Here is a 22,094-nt window from a genome sequence, read left to right as displayed (position 1 = left end):
CTGTCCCTTTAAATGGGTTGTAGCAGTGGGGGAGGGGAACTGGCCGGAGCTGGCATTGTCCAGTTTGAACTGAGCACCGGAAGTGAAGGGGCAGGGCCAGGGCCGTGCACTGAGCCCCGGGCCATTGTCCATCTCCGACCGGGGCACTAGCCACCCCCCTGGCCAACCCTCTTTATCTCTTACCAGGGGAGGCTAACTCTTCAAAAGAGGAGAGTCCCTACTCCAGATCCCCCACCAACCTCACTGTGGGGAAGGGAGCGCCCTTAGGACAGGACTCTGAAGCGAGGAGCGCCTGGGAACCTAAAAGTGTCTGGATCCCAACCACGGATGAGGATGGGATGGTCAAGGGGGCAGGGTGAGGTCAGCTGGTGGAGAGAGAAACACACTTTAAGCCTCTTTCGGTTCCTTCTTATGTTCTCTTGGGAAACTCCACGTGGGTCAGATTTTAGACAGATTTGGAAGGAAATGAGGAAGAATTCTTTACACGGAATCAATTGGGAGTGCTTTGAGGGATCCAGAGAAACTCGGTGGGAAACTCAGAGACATTCAGAGACAGACTTAGAGAGGCTGCGCCTAGGTCAGCAGTGGAGATCGGCCCCGCTGGGTCTCCCACCTCCCCCTGCTTCCCCATCCAGCTTCCCAGTGTCCTGAACTCCAGGTCTATCTAAGCACACGGGGGTGGGGGGCGAGAGCGGGTCAGCGCCGAGCTGCCGGGTCAGCTCTGAGGCCTGAAGGGGAAGGGAGGGGGAGGGGCGCTCCAGGGCTGGGGGAGGGGGAGGGCTCATCCATTTCTCCCTTGACAGGTGGTTTGTGTCTCTGATTGGCCAGCGCTGCCAGGCTCACACCTCCCTCCCCCCCAACTCTCTGGAATGTATAATTATCTGCACGGGGGGTGGGGGTGGTGTATAAGTGTGTGTGTGTGTGTGTGTGTGTGTGTGTGTGAGCAGTCACGTGGCTTTAAAACTGCACCCCCCCGCCATATGCCCCCCACCTGTATGCTGCTTTGGGGACCCCCGCCTAGTTCTTAAAGTGCAGGATCCCAAATTCCCGGGTACTCAAGACTTGAAGGGTTGACGGCCCCAATCTCCAGATGTGCGTGTGGGGAGGGGGTGTCAAACCTCTAGGTTCTGAGAAGGGACACCCCAGAGGTGTCAGAGACCGCCGTGGTGGGGGAGGGCCAGAGCTGGAGCCGGAGGGAAAAGGAGGGGAAAGGCGATGGAGGGGAGGGGAAGGGAGGGGAGGGGGGCTGCCCGCGGGGGGTTGGGTCATTGTCTTTTAGAATTTGGGAGCCTTTGAAAAGCCGTGGGCCCTCCCACCGCTATTGTGCTGGGGAAGATGTAGCTGCCTCTTCCCCGAGCCACCCCTTTGCCTCCGGACTTCTCTGGGGCCAGCAGCCGCCCAAGCGAGGGCCCGGGGCCGCGGGCTCAGCAGACTACCATGGGCTCTGTGTCAAACCAGCAGTTCGCAGGTTCGACCTCGGGACTTACTAGGGACACCTTAGGCGACAGGGGCGCCCCGAAGCCACATGAAAGAGAGGTGGTGAAGTGTCCCCCAGGCTAGCCCAAGGACTCCAAGTCTGTGCGGCCTCCTGCTTCTGGGGGCCATCTCTGGAGCCAGGAACCCTGGTGTCCCAGTGGCGAGCAAGCTGAAGGTCCGGGGGCGGGGGGAGAGAAGAGGAGGGGCCTGTCTGGCCGCATGTCCCCGGGCAACGTGTTGTGGAAAGAAAAGCAAAACTTTCGGGGCACCGCTGGCCTCAGTTTAAGCTGGGGGAGCGCGGGAGGCGGCCGGGACAGGTATTTTCTCGCCGGCTGCTCGGTAGCTGCAGCCTCCTGGTTGTCCAGCCTCGGGCTGGACCCTCGGGTCTCCTTGCCGGCTCTCTGCTGGGGGTCCTCCAATTCCGTGGCCCCCCAGCTGAGCGCCTTCCCAATCTCCAGGTGGCTGCGCTAAGGCGCCGGAGGAAGCGCCGGAGGAGGCGCCGGAGGACGCGGCCCGCGCGGCGGAGGAGCCGCAGCTGCTGCACGGTGCCGGCATCTGTAAGTGGTTCAACGTGCGCATGGGGTTCGGCTTCCTGTCCATGACCGCCCGCGCAGGGGTCGCGCTCGACCCCCCGGTGGATGTCTTTGTGCACCAGGTGAGAGCGATTCTGGTAACTTTGCCGCAGGAACGGGATGTTGGCGCGCGTATCCGAGAGTGGGCGGACGGACTCGGCTGTTGGGTTTGAGGGGAGATCCAGGGCCCTCATTGTGCGTTCCCGTCTTTGCCGAGGAACCCCAGTTCTGAGTCCCTATTAACTCCAACGGGACGAGAGCGGGGGAAGAGCCGATGATTAACACCCCCACCCCCTTCCGGGAACCCCTCTGGTTTACCACGTGTCTGTTACCTCTTTCCCCTGGGCAGGGGGCAGGGGGCAGGGAGGTGATCCCATGTGGCAGAACTAAGGTTGTATTGTGCTTGCCAGTGGGGGGAGGGCGAGCGGGCCGGCCAGGGAAGCACATGCCCGGTCAGAGCAGAGCCCTGAGCGCCCGCGCGTTTCAGCATCTTGTGAATGGAGGTCCCGGCCTGAAGGAAGGGAGGAAGACGGCTTCGGGACCCAACGGCGGAAAGCCGAGAAGTCTGCCGGGTCCTCACACCCAGGCGGTCACCAGGCCCTGGGGTTCTGGGTGGGTTTGGTAGATCCTTGAAGGATCTATTTGGGGGGCTTGGAAGTTCCGCAAGAGCACAGTGTCAGGCACATGGATCACTAGCGGGGCTCTTACTGTCTATTTCCTATTAGGAAAGAAAAGGCAACGAGGCCGGTCTTCGACTCCTGAGCCAGCCGGGGCGGGAGTTAGGTCGCAACCCCAAGTTCTCAGTTAAAGCAAGGCAGCACGGGGTGGGGTTGGGGGGTGAAATTCAGTGTCGCAGGGCAGGGGGTGGAGAAAGGCTAGCCTCAGGACCTATTCTCCTCAGCTTGGCATTTATGGCCCTAGATAGCCATTGATTGCCGTCCTAACATTCCCAGCCTCAAACAAGGAACCAGAGACTTCGTCTTCCCCCCTCCCTGGCCACCCCTTCCCGAGTATCTTGGAAGCCTCGCATAACCACTGTGTAGAGGAAGTTGTTGCTTGCGCTCCCTCCATCTTTGGAGGTTTGGGGCTGGACCTGAGAAGAAATTGCTAATCTCAGACCCAGGAGGTTGACACCCAGGCCGGGCATGGAGGGGTTACTTTGGGGAGGTTGGCTTTAGGAGCAGTGGGGGAGGGGAAAGGAGGATGTGGGGATTAAGGGTTGGAGCCTGAGGGATGGTATTCTGGAGGGGGAGGGGTGGAGAGGGAGATGCTGGGTAGACTGTTTGGAGGGAAACAGCGGGGAAGTCCCCACATGGCCCTCAGTGAGGACGCGGAATGGGGAAACATGGGAGAGAGAGGACGCAAGGAGATGGGGATCCACCAGTTAACGCTGGGATCACCGGGCTCCTAGAACATCTGCCAGAAGGGTCAGCTGCAGAATGCTTGGCTGCCCCCTGGCTTCCCCTGCTTCGGCGACCCCCAGCTTTACCCCCTTCCCTTCCTACAACTAATTCTGGCTGGTGGCTAGCCCCACTTCCTGTCTCATTTACATATGTGAATGATAACCCACAGGAAGTAATTGTGGGCGAAAGAAGGGAATTGGCCTCTTTAGATCTATTAAATCACTTTATTACAGGAACCAGCTTTGAATGGCCCTCCTCAGCAGGGTGGCCAGCTCCCCATTTATCTGGTCACAAAGAGATTAAAATCTCTCCCTGTCTGGAGACAACTGGACATCTTCCCCAACTTTGGAAAGCTTGGAATGAAAGAGTCAGACCCAACATTTTCTTGCCTCCCTTCCAAAGGCTGCCACATAGGGAAAGATGGAGGGGAAGGTAGTCCCTCTGAGCTTCTTTGGTGATATCCAACTCCCAAAGAAGGTTTTCCTGAGCAAATGGATCTGTGCCTCAGCCCACTTAACCTTTATAAAGGATCAAAAGCAGTTGGGAAATACGGGATGGCATAAAAGAAAATGGGGACTAGCCTTCAGATTTGGGGAGTGGAGCCCACACTATGCTGTTTCACATGGGTTTGCTGGGAGATAACCTGGACTTGGGGTCTTGGGATGTCCAGGGACATTCCACAGTTGAATAAGTTATCAGGAGGAGTTGAGCTGGGATAAGGAATCAAGAATTGTCTCCCTAACACCCCCTGCTAACAGCCACAGAGGACAACGGTGGAAATTCCCTGAACTTTATACCTGGTAGCTCTGTCTTCACACTGCTGGGGCTTAGGTTGATCCTGAAACCCTACCGTAACACTTAAACTAGTGATTCCAGTCCTGCATTTGAGAAATCTGAAATATCTCCCTGAGGAGCTAATGTAGAGGAATTAGGTGGATGCAGATCAATCCTCAGAAGTTTTCCCAGGGCAGGAGAGTGTTCCCAAATGGAGAGAAAGTAAGACATTTGTCTTTAACAGTGAAACTTCCCCTTTGGCTGGTGGTGGTGGGTACCTTGGACCTGGTGGTGTGGGTGGTGGGCAGGATAACTGTCCTAAGGTAACATCTGCTAGGGGAGGGGATCAAGGAGCCCCTTTCCTAAGGAAATGGGGGGAGGGGGGACACAATTAGACATTTCCAAAGTTGGGCCTATTTGGTTCCCAGCACACTAGTCACTGTTCTTATGCTCCCTGTCCAACTCTCAGTGCCCAGTAGGGGTGGATACGTGGGAAAGAAAACCTACCATTAGACTTTAAAAAAATAAGTTAAACCCATAAACCGAGAAGACTTCTGTACCAACCCTGGTACTCAGCCACAGGTTTTAAGCTAGAACTCTCTTGCTGTCCCCGCATTTGGGGGGAATTTAAGAATCATCATAATGGCAGCTAGCTCACCCTTAAATCCAGGTTTCTCAGTCTCTGCACTACTGACATATATCAAGCAGGATAACTTCTCATTCTGGGCATCCCTCAGTCGTGACAACCAAAAATGTCTCCAGACATTGCCAGATGCATCCCCCGCCCCCGGAGGCAAACTCACCCCCAGTTGAGAAACAGTTAATACATCAAAAAGTGGAGCAAGAAAGAGCTAACTACTGTCTCCTGGTTGCCTGAGAAGGACTAAGAATACTCAACTCTCCATGGCCATTTAAAAAGTTTGGCCCTTTTAACAGAAACCTCCTGTTTCCTGTGGCTCAACTCCCAACCCCCCCAGATGTGCAAAAGTTGAAAATCAGGAAAAGGTCCACTGTTTTCTCCCACAGCTCTTAGGAACTCAAATCTGTTTAAAATAGCTTTCTGGTTAAAAATGGTGTATTAGAACGCTTGGAGGCAAAAGAGCCCAAATTTGACCGAGGCACCAAGTTTGGGTTAAGAGAAGTTTTCCAGTACCAAGAAACTGCTGATGCCACGTGGCCTGCTTTCTCTGAAAAGGATGAGTGGGGGTGGTGAGAGCAACTTCAGTCCGGTCTAGATTAAGACTCGGGTTTGGGGGCAGGGAGAATGTAAAGGGATCTTTCCTACCCGGTTTATAACCTTACTAGCGCCTCTGATTACCCTCCTTATGTTTAGATATTGATGTACCTGTCTTAACTCTTCCTCTAACCTGAACTCTTTGAAAAGAGGGGCTAGTAGTCTGGTTAGTTTTCTAGTATGCACTTGGTGGGCTGAAGATTTGAGTACGAGGAACGAAGGGGCCCCTGAGAAATCAAGAGTGCACTCACAGTTGGGGGTCCTTGTCAGCAGGTCTTCCTCCAGACCAAAAGCTTGGAGACAGGGAGGGAATGTGAACTGGTAGTTGCTGTCTTTCCAGACCAGGGCCTGAAGAGGGCTTGGCACTCAGTAAAAACACCATGAAAATTTGTGGAGTGATAGTGGATCACAGCTGATCCACTCCAGCTGATCACAGCTCCAGAGAGGATATGGAAGCCATGGGTTGAAGGGTCATTCATTAGTTATTTCTTTTCCATCTTAATAGGGAATTTTTAAAAGGTTATTATTTTATTTTTAATTAATTAATTAGGCCATGAAGCATGAAGGATCTTAGTTCCCTGACCAGGGATCGAATCCAAATTCCTTACAGTAGAAGTGAGGAGTCTTAAGCACTGGACCATCAGGAAAGGAAAGCATTTTGTTTTCCTCCCAGTCCTCCAGAGTATCTTCCCTGGTGGCGTAGAGGATAAAGAGTCTGCCTACAATGCGGGAGACCCAAGTTTGATCTCTGGGTCGAGAAGATCTCCTGGAGAAGGAAATGGCAACCCACTCCAGTATTCTTGCCTGGAGGATCCCCATGGACAGAGGAGCCTGGCGGGCTACACTCCATGGGGTCGAGAAGTCAGACGTGACTGAGCAACTTCATGTTCATTCACTCTAGAAAGGATTTTTTAAATGAGTGGATTTTTTCAGGAAGTTATAGAAAAGCATGTGAGTTAATTTGAGCATTATGAGATCTTGAGTCCTTCTGTTAGTGAAGAGACATACTTTCTAGAAGTGTTCCAAGTAAAGGCTGTGCCACCATCCAGAGCAAAGCTTGTGGTTAGTGGCACTACTTGCCATTAAGTGATTTTCTCCAGGGCAAGGTTGTTGCTGGAACATTCCTAATCCAACTATCAAAACTATCATACTCCCCAGCCTGTGGGAATTCCTCGCTGGGGTTTTTTTTTTGTTTGAGAAATAGCCTGAGGCACATCACCCCTCCCTTCTTCCTGCAGGTAAGAATAGCAACTACTATCAGTGTTAAATCTGGAAGGTCAGAGGAGGTGAAGGAGGAGAAGAAAACTTTCCAGGGTAGTATGCAATTAGTATAGACTCAGCTTAGAGTTCTTTAGTTCAGACCGGTATAGAGAGTAAATGGCTTTTGTCAACAGAGCAGAACAACTGGGCTTCTGGTTAAAAACTCCAGGATCTTTTCTTCACTTCTTGAGTGGCTGAGTGGGAGTGGTGGGGAGGGAACAGCCCCATCTTTATCAGGACCTACCCTGGGTTGGATCCTCATCAGAGTTCAGTCCCCTTGTAACTCCATCTTCCTCAGGATCACAGAGAAGATGCCCGTCCCAAGGAGCTGGGAAGATCACTCTAGGTGAATTCTTAGGTGCAGAGTTGAGACCACTGTGCGGCTCCTTCCCCTCTTCTGCTCCAGTCTCCCTCCTGCTACCTGGGTGCAGACAGGCTGATGAGCAGCACCATCTGGTGGAGAACTCCAGGCAGGAACAGGTGGTCCTGGCTATGTCAGAGCCAAAGGGACGTAAAGAGTGTATGCTGGCAGCCTTTGGTTCTGGGTAGATCTCTTTCCCCATTCTCTCTGACAAAATAAACTGCTTCTGATAGAACCCATTGGTTTCCTACCTCCTACCAAACCCTGCCTTTAGGAATGAGGTTTGGGTTGAACTGTGAGGACACCTCAGGACTAACTCATTAAAATTAAATTGCTTTTTACTTTTTCAATGTGGCTCTTAGAAGGTCTTAAAATGTCTATGCGCCTTGCATTATATTGCAGAGCACTAAATACGAAGTCAGCTCAGGGCTTTCACACTATAAGTCTGGGCAGGGTGCTTAACCCCTCTGCCTCCATGAATTCAGCAGTTCAGTTCAGTTCAGTCACTCAGTCGTGTCCGACTCTTTGCGACCCCATGAATCGCAGCACGCCAGGCCTCCCTGTCCATCACCAACTCCCGGAGTTCACTCAGACTCACGTCCATCGAGTCGGTGATGCCATCCAGCCATCTCATCCTCTGTTGTCCCCTTCTCCTCCTGCCCCCAATCCCTCCCAGCATCAGAGTCTTTTCCAATGAGTCAACTCTTCAAAGTACTGGAGTTTCAGCCTTAGCATCATTCCTTCCAAAGAAATCCCAGAGCTGACCTCCTTCAGAATGGACTGCTTGGATCTCCTTGCAGTCCAAGGGACTCTCAAGAGTCTTCTCCAACACCGCAGTTCAGAAGCATCAATTCTTCGGCGCTCAGCTTTCTTCACAGTCCAACTCTCACATCTATACATGACCACTGGAAAAACCATAGCCTTGTCTAGACGGACCTTTGTTGGCAAAGTAATGTCTCTGCTATTCAATATGCTATCTAGGTTGGTCATAACTTTCCTTCCAAGGAGCAAGCGTCTTTTCATTTCATGGCTGCAGTCACCATCTGCAGTGATTTTGGAGTCCAAAAAAATGAAGTCTGACACTGTTTCCACTGTTTCCCCATCTATTTGCCATGAAGTGATAGGACCAGATGCCATGATCTTCGTTTTCTGAATGTTGAGCTTTAAGACAACTTTTTCACTCTCCTCTTTCACTTTCATCAGGAGGCTCTTTAGTTCTTCTTCACTTTCTGCCCTAAGGGTGCTGTGATCTGCATATCTGAGGTTATTGATATTTCTCCCGGCAATCTTGATTCCAGCTTGTGCTTCTTCCAGCCCAGCGTTTCTCATGATGTACTCTGCATAGAAGTTAAATAAGCAGGGTGACAATAGACAGCCTTGACATACTCCTTTTCCTATTTGGAACCAGTCTGTTGTTCCATGTCCAGTTCTAACTGTTGCTTCCTGGCCTGCATACAGATTTCTCCAGAGGCAGGTCAGATGGTCTGGTATTCCTATCTCTTTCAGAATTTTCCACAGTTTATTGTGATCCACACAGTCAAAGGCTTTGGCATAGTCAATGAAGCAGAAATGGATGTTTTTCTGGAACTTTCTTGCTTTTTCGATGATCCAGTGGATGTTGGCAATTTGATCTCTGGTTCCTCTGCCTTTTCTAAAACCAGCTTGAACATCTGGAAGTTCACGGTTCACGTATTGCTGAAGCCTGGCTTGGAGAATTTTGAGCATTACTTTACTAGCGTGTGAGATGAGTGCAGTTGTGCGGTAGTATGAGCATTCTTTGGCATTGCCTTTCTTTGGAATTGGAATGAAAACTAACCTTTTCCAGTCCCGTGGCCACTGCTGAGTTTTCCAAATTTGCTGGCATATTGAGGGCAGCACTTTCACAGCATCATCTTTGAGGATTTGAAATAGCTCAACTGGAATGCCATCACCTCCACTAGCTTTGTTCGTAGTGATGCTTTCTACGACCCACTTGACTTCACATTCCAGGATGTCTGGTGAGTGATCACACCATCGTGATTATCTGGGTCGTGAAGATCTTTTTTGTACAGTTCTTCCATGTATTCTTGCCACCTCTTCTTAATATCTTCTGCTTCTGTTAGGTCCATACCATTTCTGTCCTTTATCGAGCCCATCTTTGCATGAAATGTTCCCTTGGTATCTGTAATTTTCTTAAAGAGATCTCTAGTCTTTCCCATTCTGTTTTTTTCCTCTATTTCTTTCCATTGATCACTGAGGAAGGATTTCTTATCTCTTCTTGATATTCTTTGGCACTTTGCATTCAGATGCTTATGTATTTTCTCCTTTGCTTTTCGCTTCTCTTCACAGCTATTTGTAAGGCCTCCTCAGATACCCATTTTGCTTTTTTGCATTTCTTTTCCATGGGGATGGTCTTGATCCCTGTCTCCTGTACAATGTCAGGAACCTCTGTCCATAGTTCATCAAGCACTCTATCTATCAGATCTAGTCCCTTAAATCTATTTCTCACTTCCACTGTATAATCATAAGGGATTTGATTTAGGTCATACCTGAATGGTCTAGTGGTTTTCCTACTTTCTTCAATTTAAGTCTGAATTTGCCAATAAGGAGTTCATGATCTGAGCCACAGTCAGCTCCTGGTCTTGTTTTTGTTGACTGTATACAGCTGTATGAATTCAGCAGGGGGCATGATAAAAAGCTTGGTGTGTAGGTCACATGTGTTATAGCATATGACATGCTTAAAACTGCTTAGCCTATAGTAAGCATCAGTAGATATTAGTCATTTTGGACAGTAGAGAACTTAGATTTCTTTCTGCAAATGTTTGTGCACTGCTAAGCACCTAGAATTGAGGGTATAGCCATACTCTAGGTAGTCTTGAGCCAGAATGGCCCTGGATATTGCAGAAAAACCATAAACCCAAGCTTTGATCAGTTATAGATAATTATAGAACCAGAGCTTATTTATCCAAATTTCACAGAGCTGTGAGTTTTCTAACTCTGCATTCCCTGAGTGACCCCTAAGGTCCCTTCTCTCTGTGACTTACGAAGGCAGCAGTGAGGTACCGGGGGTGCAGAAGGCCTTAGTGCTGTATCTGGCCCATGCTTCCCTGCCATCCAAAAGAAAAATGCCTCTTATAGCTGTTTTCTGTCTAATTAAATACCGTCTTCCCCTCGCCCCCACTGCAGGCTACCCACACTCCTACCTTGCACAGACAAGGGAAAAAGGAAGATGGGACAGCGGCAGCCCTCCCACCTAAAATATAATTTATCTGAATAAAGAACCCTAATTGGTCCCCTCAGTAAAAAAAAAAAAAAGAAAAGAAAAGGTTTGACTGGAGGCCCTGGAAGGGTGGGAGTGTGGGCCAGAAGGAAAGATGGCTGCAGGTGGTGGCTTTGGCTGGCCAGCAAGCTTGACTAGGGAAGAAAGGTGTCTGTGTCCATTGCTCTCACCGTGACCATAACCCCCTGCATGGAGAGGAAGGAAGGAACTGGTGAGTGTGGTAAATGTGTGATGGGGGGGTCAAGGGGGAATCTGCATCCTCTGGAACTCCAGGAATCTGACACCAGAACCAAGCAGTGTCAGCTCTTTGTTTCCCGGAGCAGGGCTCTATTGGGGGAGCTCAGGCCTTGCCCCTCCCCCGCCCAGGTCTTTTCTTTTTTGGAGGGGATGGAGGGCGGGGCGGGGCTCAGGCCCTGCTTTGTGTGTGGTTGGTGGGGTGGGGGGTGGTAGCAAGAATTTCAGGCTCCTTTCTGATGCAGACCCTGTGAGGCAGGCTCAGTGGGGCTGCACGCTGATTACCTATCTGATAAGAGAAGAATTCAAACTATGTGTTTTAGAAAGGCGTGGGGTAGGGGGGCCAAGGCAGCCACCCCTGAGACCACCAGTCTAAATCTTGGCTGATTATGGTGAGGTGCCCACAGGGATATTTTTTTTTTCCCCTTTATCTTTTCAAAGGAAAAGATGGTCTTAAGCTGACCTCAAATCCTCCAGTGATAGAGTAGGTCAACTAAGAGGACTAGTCGATGTCAAATGTCCCCATTTATATTATCCTCTGATTCTCACAGTAAGCCTTGAAAGGTGTAGATGTAGAAGATTGCAGTGCTCAGTAAACTGGAGCCCACAGGGGATATTTTTCTGAGTTTCCACTGCTAGTTAGCGATAAAAACTAGGGTTAAAATGCTGGGTCTTTTGACACTTCTTTCTCACTGTTACCCCGCCCTCATCCTGTCTGAAAAGGTTGGTGATAATTGCCACTTGGGATTTATATGTGGCAGGCAATGTGTTAACTACTTTTCATGCATAAAACCTCACAGCACCACCATAAAATTAGTATCTGCTCCATTTTGTAGGCTAACACAGAAAGCGGGGATAGGCTGTAGGACTCTAACCTTTGCTCTTAATCACTTATCTATCTGCTGAATCACAGAGAGAACTGGGAGTGTTCCACCCTAAGAGCCCACTAGGCAAATGGGAGAAGCTGAGTTTACCTGGGTCAAGAATGCTCTTGGTCTGGATCCTCCAGCATCTCCTGACTCACTGGCTTGTCCTAGCTCAATAAGAGACACGTCAGATTTAACATCAAATTCAGGGCGGTGGTTATGCAACTGGGAGGAGGAAAGAATTTTCACCTTTCTGAAATGTTTTAAGGTTCTGCTTTAACCCTCCACATTCAGATTGGGGGAAGGGAGTGAGTCATCACAACCCTGGCTGTTCTGTGAGAATAAGAAGGGAGAGGATACCAAACCTTTGGAATATTTCATTCATTGATATTTATTGAGCATATGTCCTGCCTGCCTAATCTTCATTAAAACTCTAGGTAAATAGCTACTGTTATCCCATTGTCTGAAAGATCTGAGACCCAGAGGTGTGTAACTCACCAAGATAAAACACAATGCCAGAAATTGGTAGAATCAGTATTTCATGAACCAGGATGTATCTGACACCTGAGCTTAGGCTCTTAATTACCTCAATGGAAGTTTTGTCTTAAGCAGTACCATCCAAATTAAAAAAAAAATGTAAGTGACTGAGAAATTGGGGATCCCATCTGGCAAAAGAGCATGTTTCATCTAAGTCCCAGCTTGAAATAGCCACATTGCCCCATCCCCACCAGCAACGCCATAAAAGGCCTCAAGCCAGGACTAGGTACATGGTGATCCCTTTTGCTTCTGAACCACATTTTCAACAAGGACTACACCTTGTTGACATATTTGACATGATGTTCTTTGGATATTTTGGAAGATGTCTATAATGAAGTCTGTTTTGTGCAGGGTCTGGGAGAGGCTGTCATTCCGCTAATGTGTTATTGATGCAGAAAATGGCCAGGTGGAATGGGCTATCCAACCCAGAACTCTGGGTTCTTCTGACCCTGCTGTTGCCACTCAGCTGTTTGAATAACTCCTTTTCTTTTTTCTTTTAAATTTTGGTTCAAACAAGCAGTGTTTCAGTGAGATCGTTCCACACAGTATTTGAAGTCTTTTTCTTCCTTTAAAAATTTGATTCTCTTTCCAAGTTATATAATTAAAACCTATCTCCTTGTTCATTAATTCATCCAAAATGTGCTAGGCATTATTTAGGTGTCAAAATGCAACAGTGAACAAAGCAAGGACTTTACATTCTTTTGAACGGCTTTATGGTATTTTTGTTGTCTGTTTTTGTTTCTTTTTGAGCCAGTGAGATATTGAATATACGTACCGTGCTAGGTCCTCCTGTAAATTATTCTGTTCTGAGTCTTTCATAATGATGCATAGTAACTTTTTATAGTATTATCAATTTAGATATTTAATTCTTCCAAAATATTTTGCATACATATGATGTAAAGTATAAATTTCTGGCTTCATTTTCTAGTGGATAACTGGTTTGTTTCTCAATAGTACTATTTATGGAAGTATTTTCCTCACCTGCTGATTTCTGCACTTATTCTTGGATCTTCCAGTAGATTTTCTCTTCTAATCCACTGATCTGTCTGCTTTGGGTCATACTATCTTTTCCCTTCAACTTTCAGTAACATTGTTTTGATAGAATTTCAAACTGGGGGAAAGGTTGGAAGAATAGTTTGAAAAACTGCCATATAAACGTTACCCAGATACATCAATTGTTAACATTTTGTCCTATTTGCTTTATTGTTTTCTTTTTTTTCCTTGTACAGATTTCAAGCATCTTTACCTTTACAATATTTCAGCATTTTTCTTTTCCTAAAATATGGCTATTCTCTTAGGTAACTTCAGTACAATGACCAAAATTAGGGAACTTCACACATTTGCCTACCTTCCGTGTGCAAATTTTGTCAGTTCTTCTAATATTTTCTCCTGTTCTAAGAGCCAATCAGAACCCTGTGTGGCACTGTCTTTACTTCGTAGGGGTTTGTCTTTCATGACTGACATCTTTTAAGTGTATAGGCCTGTTACTTTATATTTTACAATTTTACCTTGGTTGATTTCTTATAAATGCTATGTTTACCAATTTTTTTCTGCTGTTCTAGTTTATTGAGAACCTTCAATGAGAATAGCTGCAAAAAATGCTATGGCATCTGTTTACATAGTGATTGTTCCTAATGGAACATAGATTTCTTGTTCTTAATGGTGGCGACTCTTCCAATCACAGTGTCTTTACCAATAAAATGGAAACGTTACACCCTTACTCTCCCAACCGTAGAGGAACATGTGTATGCAGGTTTTGATGTTTGGGGTGTAATAATGAAGACTAACATTAAAATCTACCATGCTTCTCTCCCCCAGAGTAAGCTGCACATGGAGGGCTTCCGGAGCCTGAAGGAGGGGGAGGCTGTGGAGTTCACCTTTAAGAAGTCCGCCAAGGGCCTGGAATCTATCCGAGTCACCGGCCCTGGTGGGGTGTTCTGTATTGGGAGTGAAAGGCGGCCCAAAGGGAAGAATGTGCAGAAACGCAGATCAAAGGGAGACAGGTATGGACTGGAAGGCAGCTTCTGTGGGTTGGTAGGGATGATGAGCACTCTTCCTTTCTTGGTTGGACCAGATGCTAAAGATAAAGTGAAGCCTGTGGCCCCTGGCAACATCTGGATGTGGGAGGCAAAGAGAGGGTGGTATGTGTGGAGGGTACTTCATGACCTACTTTTCTACTTGATAAGTAATTAGGTTCTGGGAGCTCTAGCTTTGATTGCTAAATGGGGATTGTGATACCAACCTCACACGCTATCCTAGAACTAAAGAGATCATGGATGTGAAAGTGTATCTGTAGCTGTTGCTTCTTCACCTCATCTCCAAATGACTGGTTTCTTTCATGTTAGTTCTGTGCGCAAACAGATTCTGGCCCTTTAATTTCTTCTCTATTTTAATGAATGAGACGTACTGATTTTAAGGGTATGGTAGTTCTCAGTTGAGGTCCAGGATTTCCATTCTTGGTATTTTCAATTTGTCATGAATCTCAAGCTGCCATCTAGATATTACAGGCCTGGAAAAGACTCAGAGATATCTAGTCATATACCCCTTTTGTAACTGGGGAAATTGGTCTCCAGGAAGGGAAGTGGGTCCAAAGTAACAGCTAAAACCAGAGCCCAGGGGTCCTCGCTCAGAGGAAATATTGTGGTCTCTTCTCACACCTTCCTCTCAACTTTACTATCTTGCTTGATGCTAGGTGCTACAACTGTGGAGGTCTAGACCATCATGCCAAGGAATGCAAACTGCCACCGCAGCCCAAGAAGTGCCATTTCTGCCAGAGCATCAGCCATATGGTAGCCTCGTGCCCACTGAAGGCCCAGCAAGCTCCCAGCTCCCAGGGAAAGCCAGCCTACTTTCGGGAGGAGGAAGAAGAGATCCATAGCTCTGCCATGCTCCCAGAGGCCCAGAATTGAAGCCACAGTGGGTGGGAGCTATCCTTTTGTGATCAGAAAGCTTTGAGGAGCAGGCATCAATCGGCAGAGTGGAGAAAGTGGGGACAGGGTGGGTAGGGGGCAGCTGGCACTGCCATATATCTGAGGCTGGAGTCCACAGCATCACCCCCTCTTCCCTCTTGGTGGGAAGAAGGGGTGAGGCAAAGAAACTCCAATTAGCTCTTTCCAAATGCATATGAGGGCTTTGGGGGTTAACCTTCCCTGCATGCTTTATCTGAGTCTCCACCCCCAGAATCTCCAGCTTTTGAAAGTGGCCTGGGTAGGGAAGTTGTTTTACTCTTAAAGAAGAATGTGGAGTATTATTTCCCGTATCAGAGTGTAAAGATTAGGAACAGAACAGATTGATGGACCCAACCAACAAGCCACTACATTCCATGGGAGGAAACATCTCGGTGGGGGCGGCAGGGTTTTCCTCGTCTTCTCTCATAACCCCCTCTTGGGACAGAATGCTAAGAACTGTCCCAAGTAATGGGTTATGATGACAAGTTAAGGGGTGATTGAGGGAACAGCTGCAGACTTGCTCCTTCTAAGCTCACTCTCACCCCATTCTGGGCCAACTCAATTTTATTTATTTGCTGCCTTGGGTGACTGAACCTTGGGTCCCACTTTCTCCAGGATGCCAACTGCACTAGCTGTGTGCGAATGACGTATCTTGTGCATTTTAACTTTTTTTTTTTTCGTAATATAAATATTCTGGGTTTGTATTTTTGTGTATTTTAATCTAAGGCCCTCATTCCTGCACTGTGTTCTCAGGTAAGTGAGCAATCTCAGGGATAAGTCAGCAGCAGCTCCGGGTCTGCACAGCAGGAATGCTTTTTGTTGCTGTATCATCAGAGAGAACAACTATTTGGAGTGTATAGCCTATTGAACTACCTCATTTTTGCCAATTAGAGCTGGCTCTTCTGCCATAGTGTCCTCTTGAAACCCCTCCATCTTCAGCGTTTCATGAGAGACTAGGTTTTAACTGGGTTGCCCCATGACTTGGTCTCCTTTCTACTGAAAGATTGGAAATTGGTCTGAACAGGAAAACGTGGTGCAGAGAGGTTAGGAGAGGCTGGGCCAGGTAAGTAGTGCAGAGAGGGGAAGCCAAGATTAGGCAAAGGTCATGTGTATGTGTGACAAAGGGTTCCTGTTCCAGATCTATAATCCTAGGGCACAGGACTCACTTTATATACCACAGGACTCACTTTATATACCACATCCATCCTTCATCTGACTGGGCTAGGCCGACCATGCACAACAGGGTGTGTGTGTTTTTATAAAAAATGCAAGTTGGTAAGGAGAGGTTTTTAAGAACAAAGCCACTGTACCCATCTTGAGCTGCCCAGGGATGGATATGTGAAGCAAGGACAAGATCTTTACCAATTCTGGGCTTTTCCTTCTTGGCTTCTGGAGAGACCATCAGCAATGGCTTCTTTGTGGTTCCCAGAGCCAGGGTCCTACTCTGCTGCAGCAGTGATTAGTATCATGGCAGCTAAAGGAGAAAGGGCGGTGGGGGCGGGGGGTTCGTTTACAAGCTGTGAGATCACTGCAGACCTACCTCACTGTGTTGTCACGGGGCAAACGCAATAGAACACATTGGGTGATGTGTGTCTGATCCTTGTCTCCCCCGGCTGCTGCCCCCTCTAGTTATTATATTTGTCTGGGCTTTGTAGGACTTCACAAGTAGCTGATTTGGTGATTGCTAGGTGGCCTAGTTTGTGTAAATATAATGTGTTGGTCTTCTCCATGTTCTTTTGGGGTTTTATTGTTTACAAACTTCTTTTTATATTGAGAAAAATAGCCAAAGCATCTTTGACAAAATGTTCTGCACCAGGCAAAAAGATCTGAAACATAAGCTTGGGGGCCCCTCTTGAAGTTGGGGGGGTCTTGAACTACACTTTCGTGTTCCCCTTCCTCTATTTCCTATTTCAAACAAGATCTGTCCTGAAAACTAGATTCCTACTCCCTCTTCTTTCCACCTTTGTACCCCCCAAAATAGACCATATACCTATACGTTTAATTTGTGGGGTATCTGTGATTAAGTGATTTGTGCAAAAATCCTGAAGAAGCTAAGATCGCTCCATCCCTTGTTCCCAATCTCGAGTCATGTCCATTCCTTGATGTGATTCATGCTAAACGGACTGATGTATTTGGATGGATAAAGACCAACTCCAAGGGTAGAGAGAAGCAATGAAGGGGGCCTTCCATGTAGAAGGTGGGGCTGGGAGACCATGAAAGGAAAGATGAATGTATATCCAAGTCACTCAGGAACTTTTATGCAGGTGCAAGAAACTTATGTCAAAGTAGCCACAAGATTGTTTAATAGCAGACGGACGAATGTAACTCCATGTTTACTGCTAGAAACCAAAGCTTTGTATGAAATCTTGAATTTATGGGGAGGGAGGGAGGGAGGGTAGAAAAGCATGTACCCATCTGTTCTTTTCCTCATCCCTTCTTCTCATTCCTGAACTGCAGGAGACATAGCCCCTCGGGCTTTGGAGACCCCATCTGGGCAGTGTTTATTTGATGGCTGATTTTGCTGTGCCAGGTACTTCCTTTCCCATTTGCTATCATTTTGTAACACACACGCTGACCCTTTTCCCTTCCTTGTTTTCCTTGGGAATATACAATGAATAAAAACTTATTGGTACTGAAACTGTCATCTTGGTTGATATTTAAGGCGCCTTCCTCCTACCGTTATTTCCACCTTCTTGGATTGGGACTCAGAAGTCATGAGAAGAACCACTAAGTTTTCGGTTCAGCCATTTTCTTAGGAGTGAATCTTGAAAGTTCAGTCTTTTTAGCACCTCATTACAGTGGATTTTTGTTTCTAGTTAAGGCCTCTTGTCCTTTCCTTGGAAGCTGCCACATTCAAGAGGGGATTAAGGGCTTGGCATGCATAAGAATGGGGTTGCCTGTGCCACTAGCTGGGATGAAAGGATGGGGCCATGGCTTGGGGCATGAGACCCTAATAATACTTTGTCCCTTGCTCCTCAAAGCCCTTTACAAATCTTAATTAATTAACCCCCTGTAGCAACCCAGGGAGGGAAATACTGGAAACTGGGGAAAGTGAGGCCAGAGGAGATACACTGACTAGTTACAAACACATGTTAACAAGTTCGCTAGCCTTTCTTAACATCTAGCTCCCCCCATAAAAAGGAGGGTTTACTTGATTGGAAGCATACCAACTATCACACAAAGTACAAGAAACCATTAACAAAAACAAGGATAAGAAGTTTACCTGGTGGCTCACTGGTAAAGAATTATGCAATGCAGATGATGGTTTGATCCCTGGGTCAAGAAGATCCTCTAGAGAAGGAAATGGCAACTCACTCCAGCATTCCCTGGGAAATCTATTGGACAGAGGATCCTGGCGAGCTACAGTCCATGGGGCTGCAGAGTCAGACACAACAGAGCAACTAAACACTCCAGGGACTTCTACCAAGTCAATGCCGGTCATGCTGCTGCTGCTGCTGCTACTAAGTCGCTTCAGTCGTGTCTGACTCTGTGTGACCCCATAGACAGCAGCCCACCAGGCTTCCCCGTCCCTGGGATTCTCCAGGCAAGAACACGAGTGGGTTGCCATTTCCTTCTCCAGTGCGCGAAAAGTGAAAGTGAAGTCGCTCAGTACTGGAGTGAGTACTGGAGTACTGGAGTGGGGTGCCACTGCCTTCTCAGAAAGCCGGTCATGGAAGATGTTAAAAGCAGCAAAATACTGGATTTCAGTAAATGGTTTTCCTCCAAAATTGAAGTAATCAGATAGGCAACCTAGACGCCAAGCAGGAAGGATGGAAAAGCTTAAGAAATTGCATGGATGGGTTACTCATCTCTAGCGGGCTTTGATCATTTCACTCAAAAATAACCCTTTTATCATAAAGAGTGGAAGACAAAGTAATGAATTGGGAGTTATGACTGCAGTATCTCTTGCTTCTTTGATGACACTGGAATCGAAAGTTAGAAACAGGAAGGTTCTTTGAAAATGGTAGTTTTTGTTTTCCCTCCTTTAATTTTGAGAAAACTAAACTCCCAATTCCTTTTGTGAGTTAGTAACTCGAATTCCTGCAGCCCTTTTCGTTAAAGGTTTGATACAGAAAGAATACCCCCGATTTTTCTGGCAGGGTTAGCTGATGGCCTTATAGTTTAGAAGCCATTCTTAGAGTTCTTTCTGACCTTAATCCTTTTTTTTAGTTCCTTGGGTAGGTCCTACGAATGCAAACCCTAAAATGTGTGTGCCTTAAAGTCAGCACAAAATGGATTGAGGTTAAGTGTCTTGTGAGACTAACGAGAGACAGGAAGTTCGCAAACGATTAAATCCACTAAATAAGACAAAATGGTGTAAACACACGCTTTTTAAGACTTGTATCAGATTTAAAGTCAATTCTGCAGCCTTACAGTTAGCAGAACACTGCCTTACCCCTTTATCTCAGCAGTCCTAATCTGCTGCTAGCGGCTGAGAAGTCTCGGCATTTCTGACATGACGCTCCCCTAACTCCTAAGTCCTGTCCTGTAACCGGACGGTCTACAGACTTAGCGGCTCTCTCAGGTGGTCTGGATCTCGCCCTCCGTAGCAAGGTCCCTGACACTTGGCCCGGAGCCCAGTCGCCCGCCTCACCGCGGAAAGCCCAGTTCTCGAATTCGCCTCACCCTACCCCGCCCCCAGGCGTTCGAAAGGCCGGGAACGCTCCCCTCTTCTCTCCTCCTCCGACCGCGCAAGCGTAGGCCAGGGCTCCGCCCCTTAGGTGACGGAAGAGGCGTGTCCCAGCGCCCAGCGATGACGTGTTCTTCCAGCGCCACGTCGTGAGGAAGTGTCGGTCCACTGGAGCAGTTGGAAGGTGCTGGCGGAGCTTGTCAAGGTGCTGGATTCAGGGTGAGGTGGACTGGAGGAGAGAAATTGACTGGGCAAGAGGCAGCTGTGGGACAGGCAAAAGGGACAGTGGAAGAGACAGTGAGAGAATAAATAATTGGGAAATCTCTAGGTCAGGAGGTAACGGGTGCAGGGTTGAAAGCGTTGTCCACCTGGAGCACCGAGGGAGGATGGAAAAGGAAGAATGGGGAAGGATCAGGATGTAGGCGCTACGATGTGGCAGGAAGCAGACGTTTTGAATAGATGTTCAGAAAAAGGCGGTGCAGACACTGAGGGAGAAGGGAATATAGCAGCAAGCTCCACCAAGCCCGTGGAGCCAAGAAAAGGCCTCTGCCCTCAAAGTCCTGTTGTCTTATAAGTCTGGGTAGAGAAAGACTAGAGGTTTAGGCCAGTGCCTTTGCGTTCTAATGCTGACTGCTCTGTACCATTTTTGGTGAATCCCTGCAAGTCAAACGTAGTTGTTTGCCGGCGTGGTGACTTATGGTTCTCTTTCTTGTTTATGCAGAGTTACCTGGCTGGTGTCTAATCGTCCTGTGCTGCTTCTCCGGGGCAAGAACTATGTCATGGGTCAAAGAAGGAGAGCTGTCATTTTGGGAGCGGTTCTGTGCCAATATCATAAAGGTGAGCAGTGGCCCACAGCACCAGCTGGCCTTTGGTTTGTTGGGTAATCTTATATCAAAACCTGTTATTAAAATTGAGTAATCCCTGACGTTTGTGGATTTGTAATAGAATTTAGCAGTGTTAAAGAATCTTAGAATTGAGAGTCTACGTTTCTGGCAAATTATTGTCCTAACTCCTGCGTTTTCAAGAAACCCAGAACCTCGTGGTGTCACTGGGCACCATAGGTCTTCCTGAAATTTGTTTCTGTAGAGCTTTGATCGGTCATGCCGAGTACTGTCCTCTGGGTTTAGATAAAATAACTAATCTTTCTTTGATGTGATGGTAGAGCATAATGGTTAAGAGTTTGGGTTCTGGAGGCAGACAACTATGAATGAACGTCCTATTCTGTCGTGTACTAACCATGTGACTTTATGTGGTGGTTTTGAGGATTAGATGAAACTACATAGAAAGCACTCAGCAGCGTGTCTAGCAGTTTTTAATTACTATTGTTGGGGGTGCCTTTCAGCCATTTGAAGACTAATCACTCTGTTTACTACACTCCATGGTTCCCCCAGATCTTCCCTCAACTTTTTCTCTAGGAATCACAGCAAAGTTATATCCTCTGCATATGAAAGGTTTGAGATTGGAGCGAGTCAGTTTGGTTTCAGCCCCAGGCTGCCAAGCAGTGGGTAGCAGTGAATTTATGAGTAAGCCTTGAACCCCACCTCCCCACACACAAAAAATGCCAAGTGATCTCAAGCAGTGCAGGAAATGGAAAGCATCTCCTTAGGGAATCACTGCAGTCTTATGTTGGGAAAAACAAACTTCATGACTTTATTGGAATTTTTTTGGGGGGGTGCCTCTATGTAGGGCGAAGGCGATGGCACCCCACTCCAGTACTCTTGCCTGGAAAATCTCATGGATGGAGGAGCCTGATGGGCTGCAGTCTGTGGGGTTGCTAGGAGTCGGACACGACTGAGCGACTTCATTTTCACTTTTCACTTTCATGCATTGGAGAAGGAAATGGCAACCCACTCCAGTGTTCTTGCCTGGAGAATCCCAGGGACAGGGGAGCCTGGTGGGCTGCCGTGTATGGGGTCGCACAGAGTCGGACACGACTGAAGCAAATTAGCAGCAGCAGCTCTATGTAGGGGCAAAAATAGAAAATGTCAGAGAGTTGCAGGGGAAGCAGTCTATGAAGAAGCCCTCCAGTGAGGGCAAATAGTCCAAGGAGTGAATTTTTGCTGTGATGGACAATGTAAGGCTGCTCTAAGCCAGATAAGAAGTTTTGTTTGCCTCCCAAATGCCTTTCTTGTTTGTTTTGAAGTGGCTCCTGACATTGAAATTTTTATGAAAATCTTGAGTGTCTTCTCTTGTGAAATAAGAAGATCCAACAATTTTAGGCCTCTATTTCTGTGTGACAGGACTCAGATGGAAGTGGATGCCTGTTTTATGAGGAGGATGCCCTCTACATTTGACCACATCCATCATTATCTTTCCTATGTCTTCCAGTTGAAAGCTAATGAAACCAAGCTGGTGGTTAAGGGCATATAGTTAAGACATGTACTCTGAAAGCACATAGACCTCATTCTGAATCCCCACTTTATCTCTTCTTAGCTGTGTAACTTGTGCAGGTCACTTGAGCTCTCTGAGCCTCAGTTTTTTCATGTGTAAAATGCAGATAATACTATTTACTTCATATGTTTGTATGATGAAAAAAAAGC

The 22,094-nt window shown here is 47.4% G+C and overlaps 2 protein-coding genes across 11 annotated transcripts in view; both read left to right on the top strand.

Moving 5' to 3' along the window:
• The first annotated feature begins 1,359 nt into the window (after positions 1–1,359).
• Positions 1,360–14,964, top strand: LIN28A (lin-28 homolog A). The gene is given in 4 exon segments (NM_001256479.1): positions 1,360–1,468; positions 1,935–2,131; positions 13,795–13,979; positions 14,669–14,964. Coding segments are annotated over 4 exon segments (630 nt in total). The 5' UTR covers positions 1,360–1,437; the 3' UTR covers positions 14,886–14,964.
• Positions 14,965–19,703: 4,739 nt separating this feature from the next.
• The window catches only part of DHDDS (dehydrodolichyl diphosphate synthase subunit), a 35,780-nt gene continuing 33,389 nt past the window's right edge, over positions 19,704–22,094 (top strand). For 5 of the 10 annotated variants that reach the window (XM_060411433.1, XM_060411432.1, XM_060411431.1 and 2 more), the window contains exons 1-2: positions 19,704–19,759; positions 20,276–20,391. In XM_060411433.1, the coding sequence (XP_060267416.1) occupies positions 20,329–20,391 (63 nt within the window). In that variant the 5' untranslated portion in view covers positions 19,704–19,759; positions 20,276–20,328. Of the gene's footprint in view, positions 19,774–20,275; positions 20,392–22,094 lie in introns of all 10 variants that reach the window. The other 5 variants (XM_012151436.4, XM_012151426.4, XM_060411430.1 and 2 more) reach the window with 1 other exon arrangement.

Source organism: Ovis aries, chromosome 2 (assembly GCF_016772045.2).
Source record: "Ovis aries strain OAR_USU_Benz2616 breed Rambouillet chromosome 2, ARS-UI_Ramb_v3.0, whole genome shotgun sequence".
Classification (NCBI taxonomy): domain Eukaryota; kingdom Metazoa; phylum Chordata; class Mammalia; order Artiodactyla; family Bovidae; genus Ovis; species Ovis aries.
Note: the sequence above shows the minus strand (reverse complement) of the source record. Positions and strands in the feature narration are given on the sequence as shown.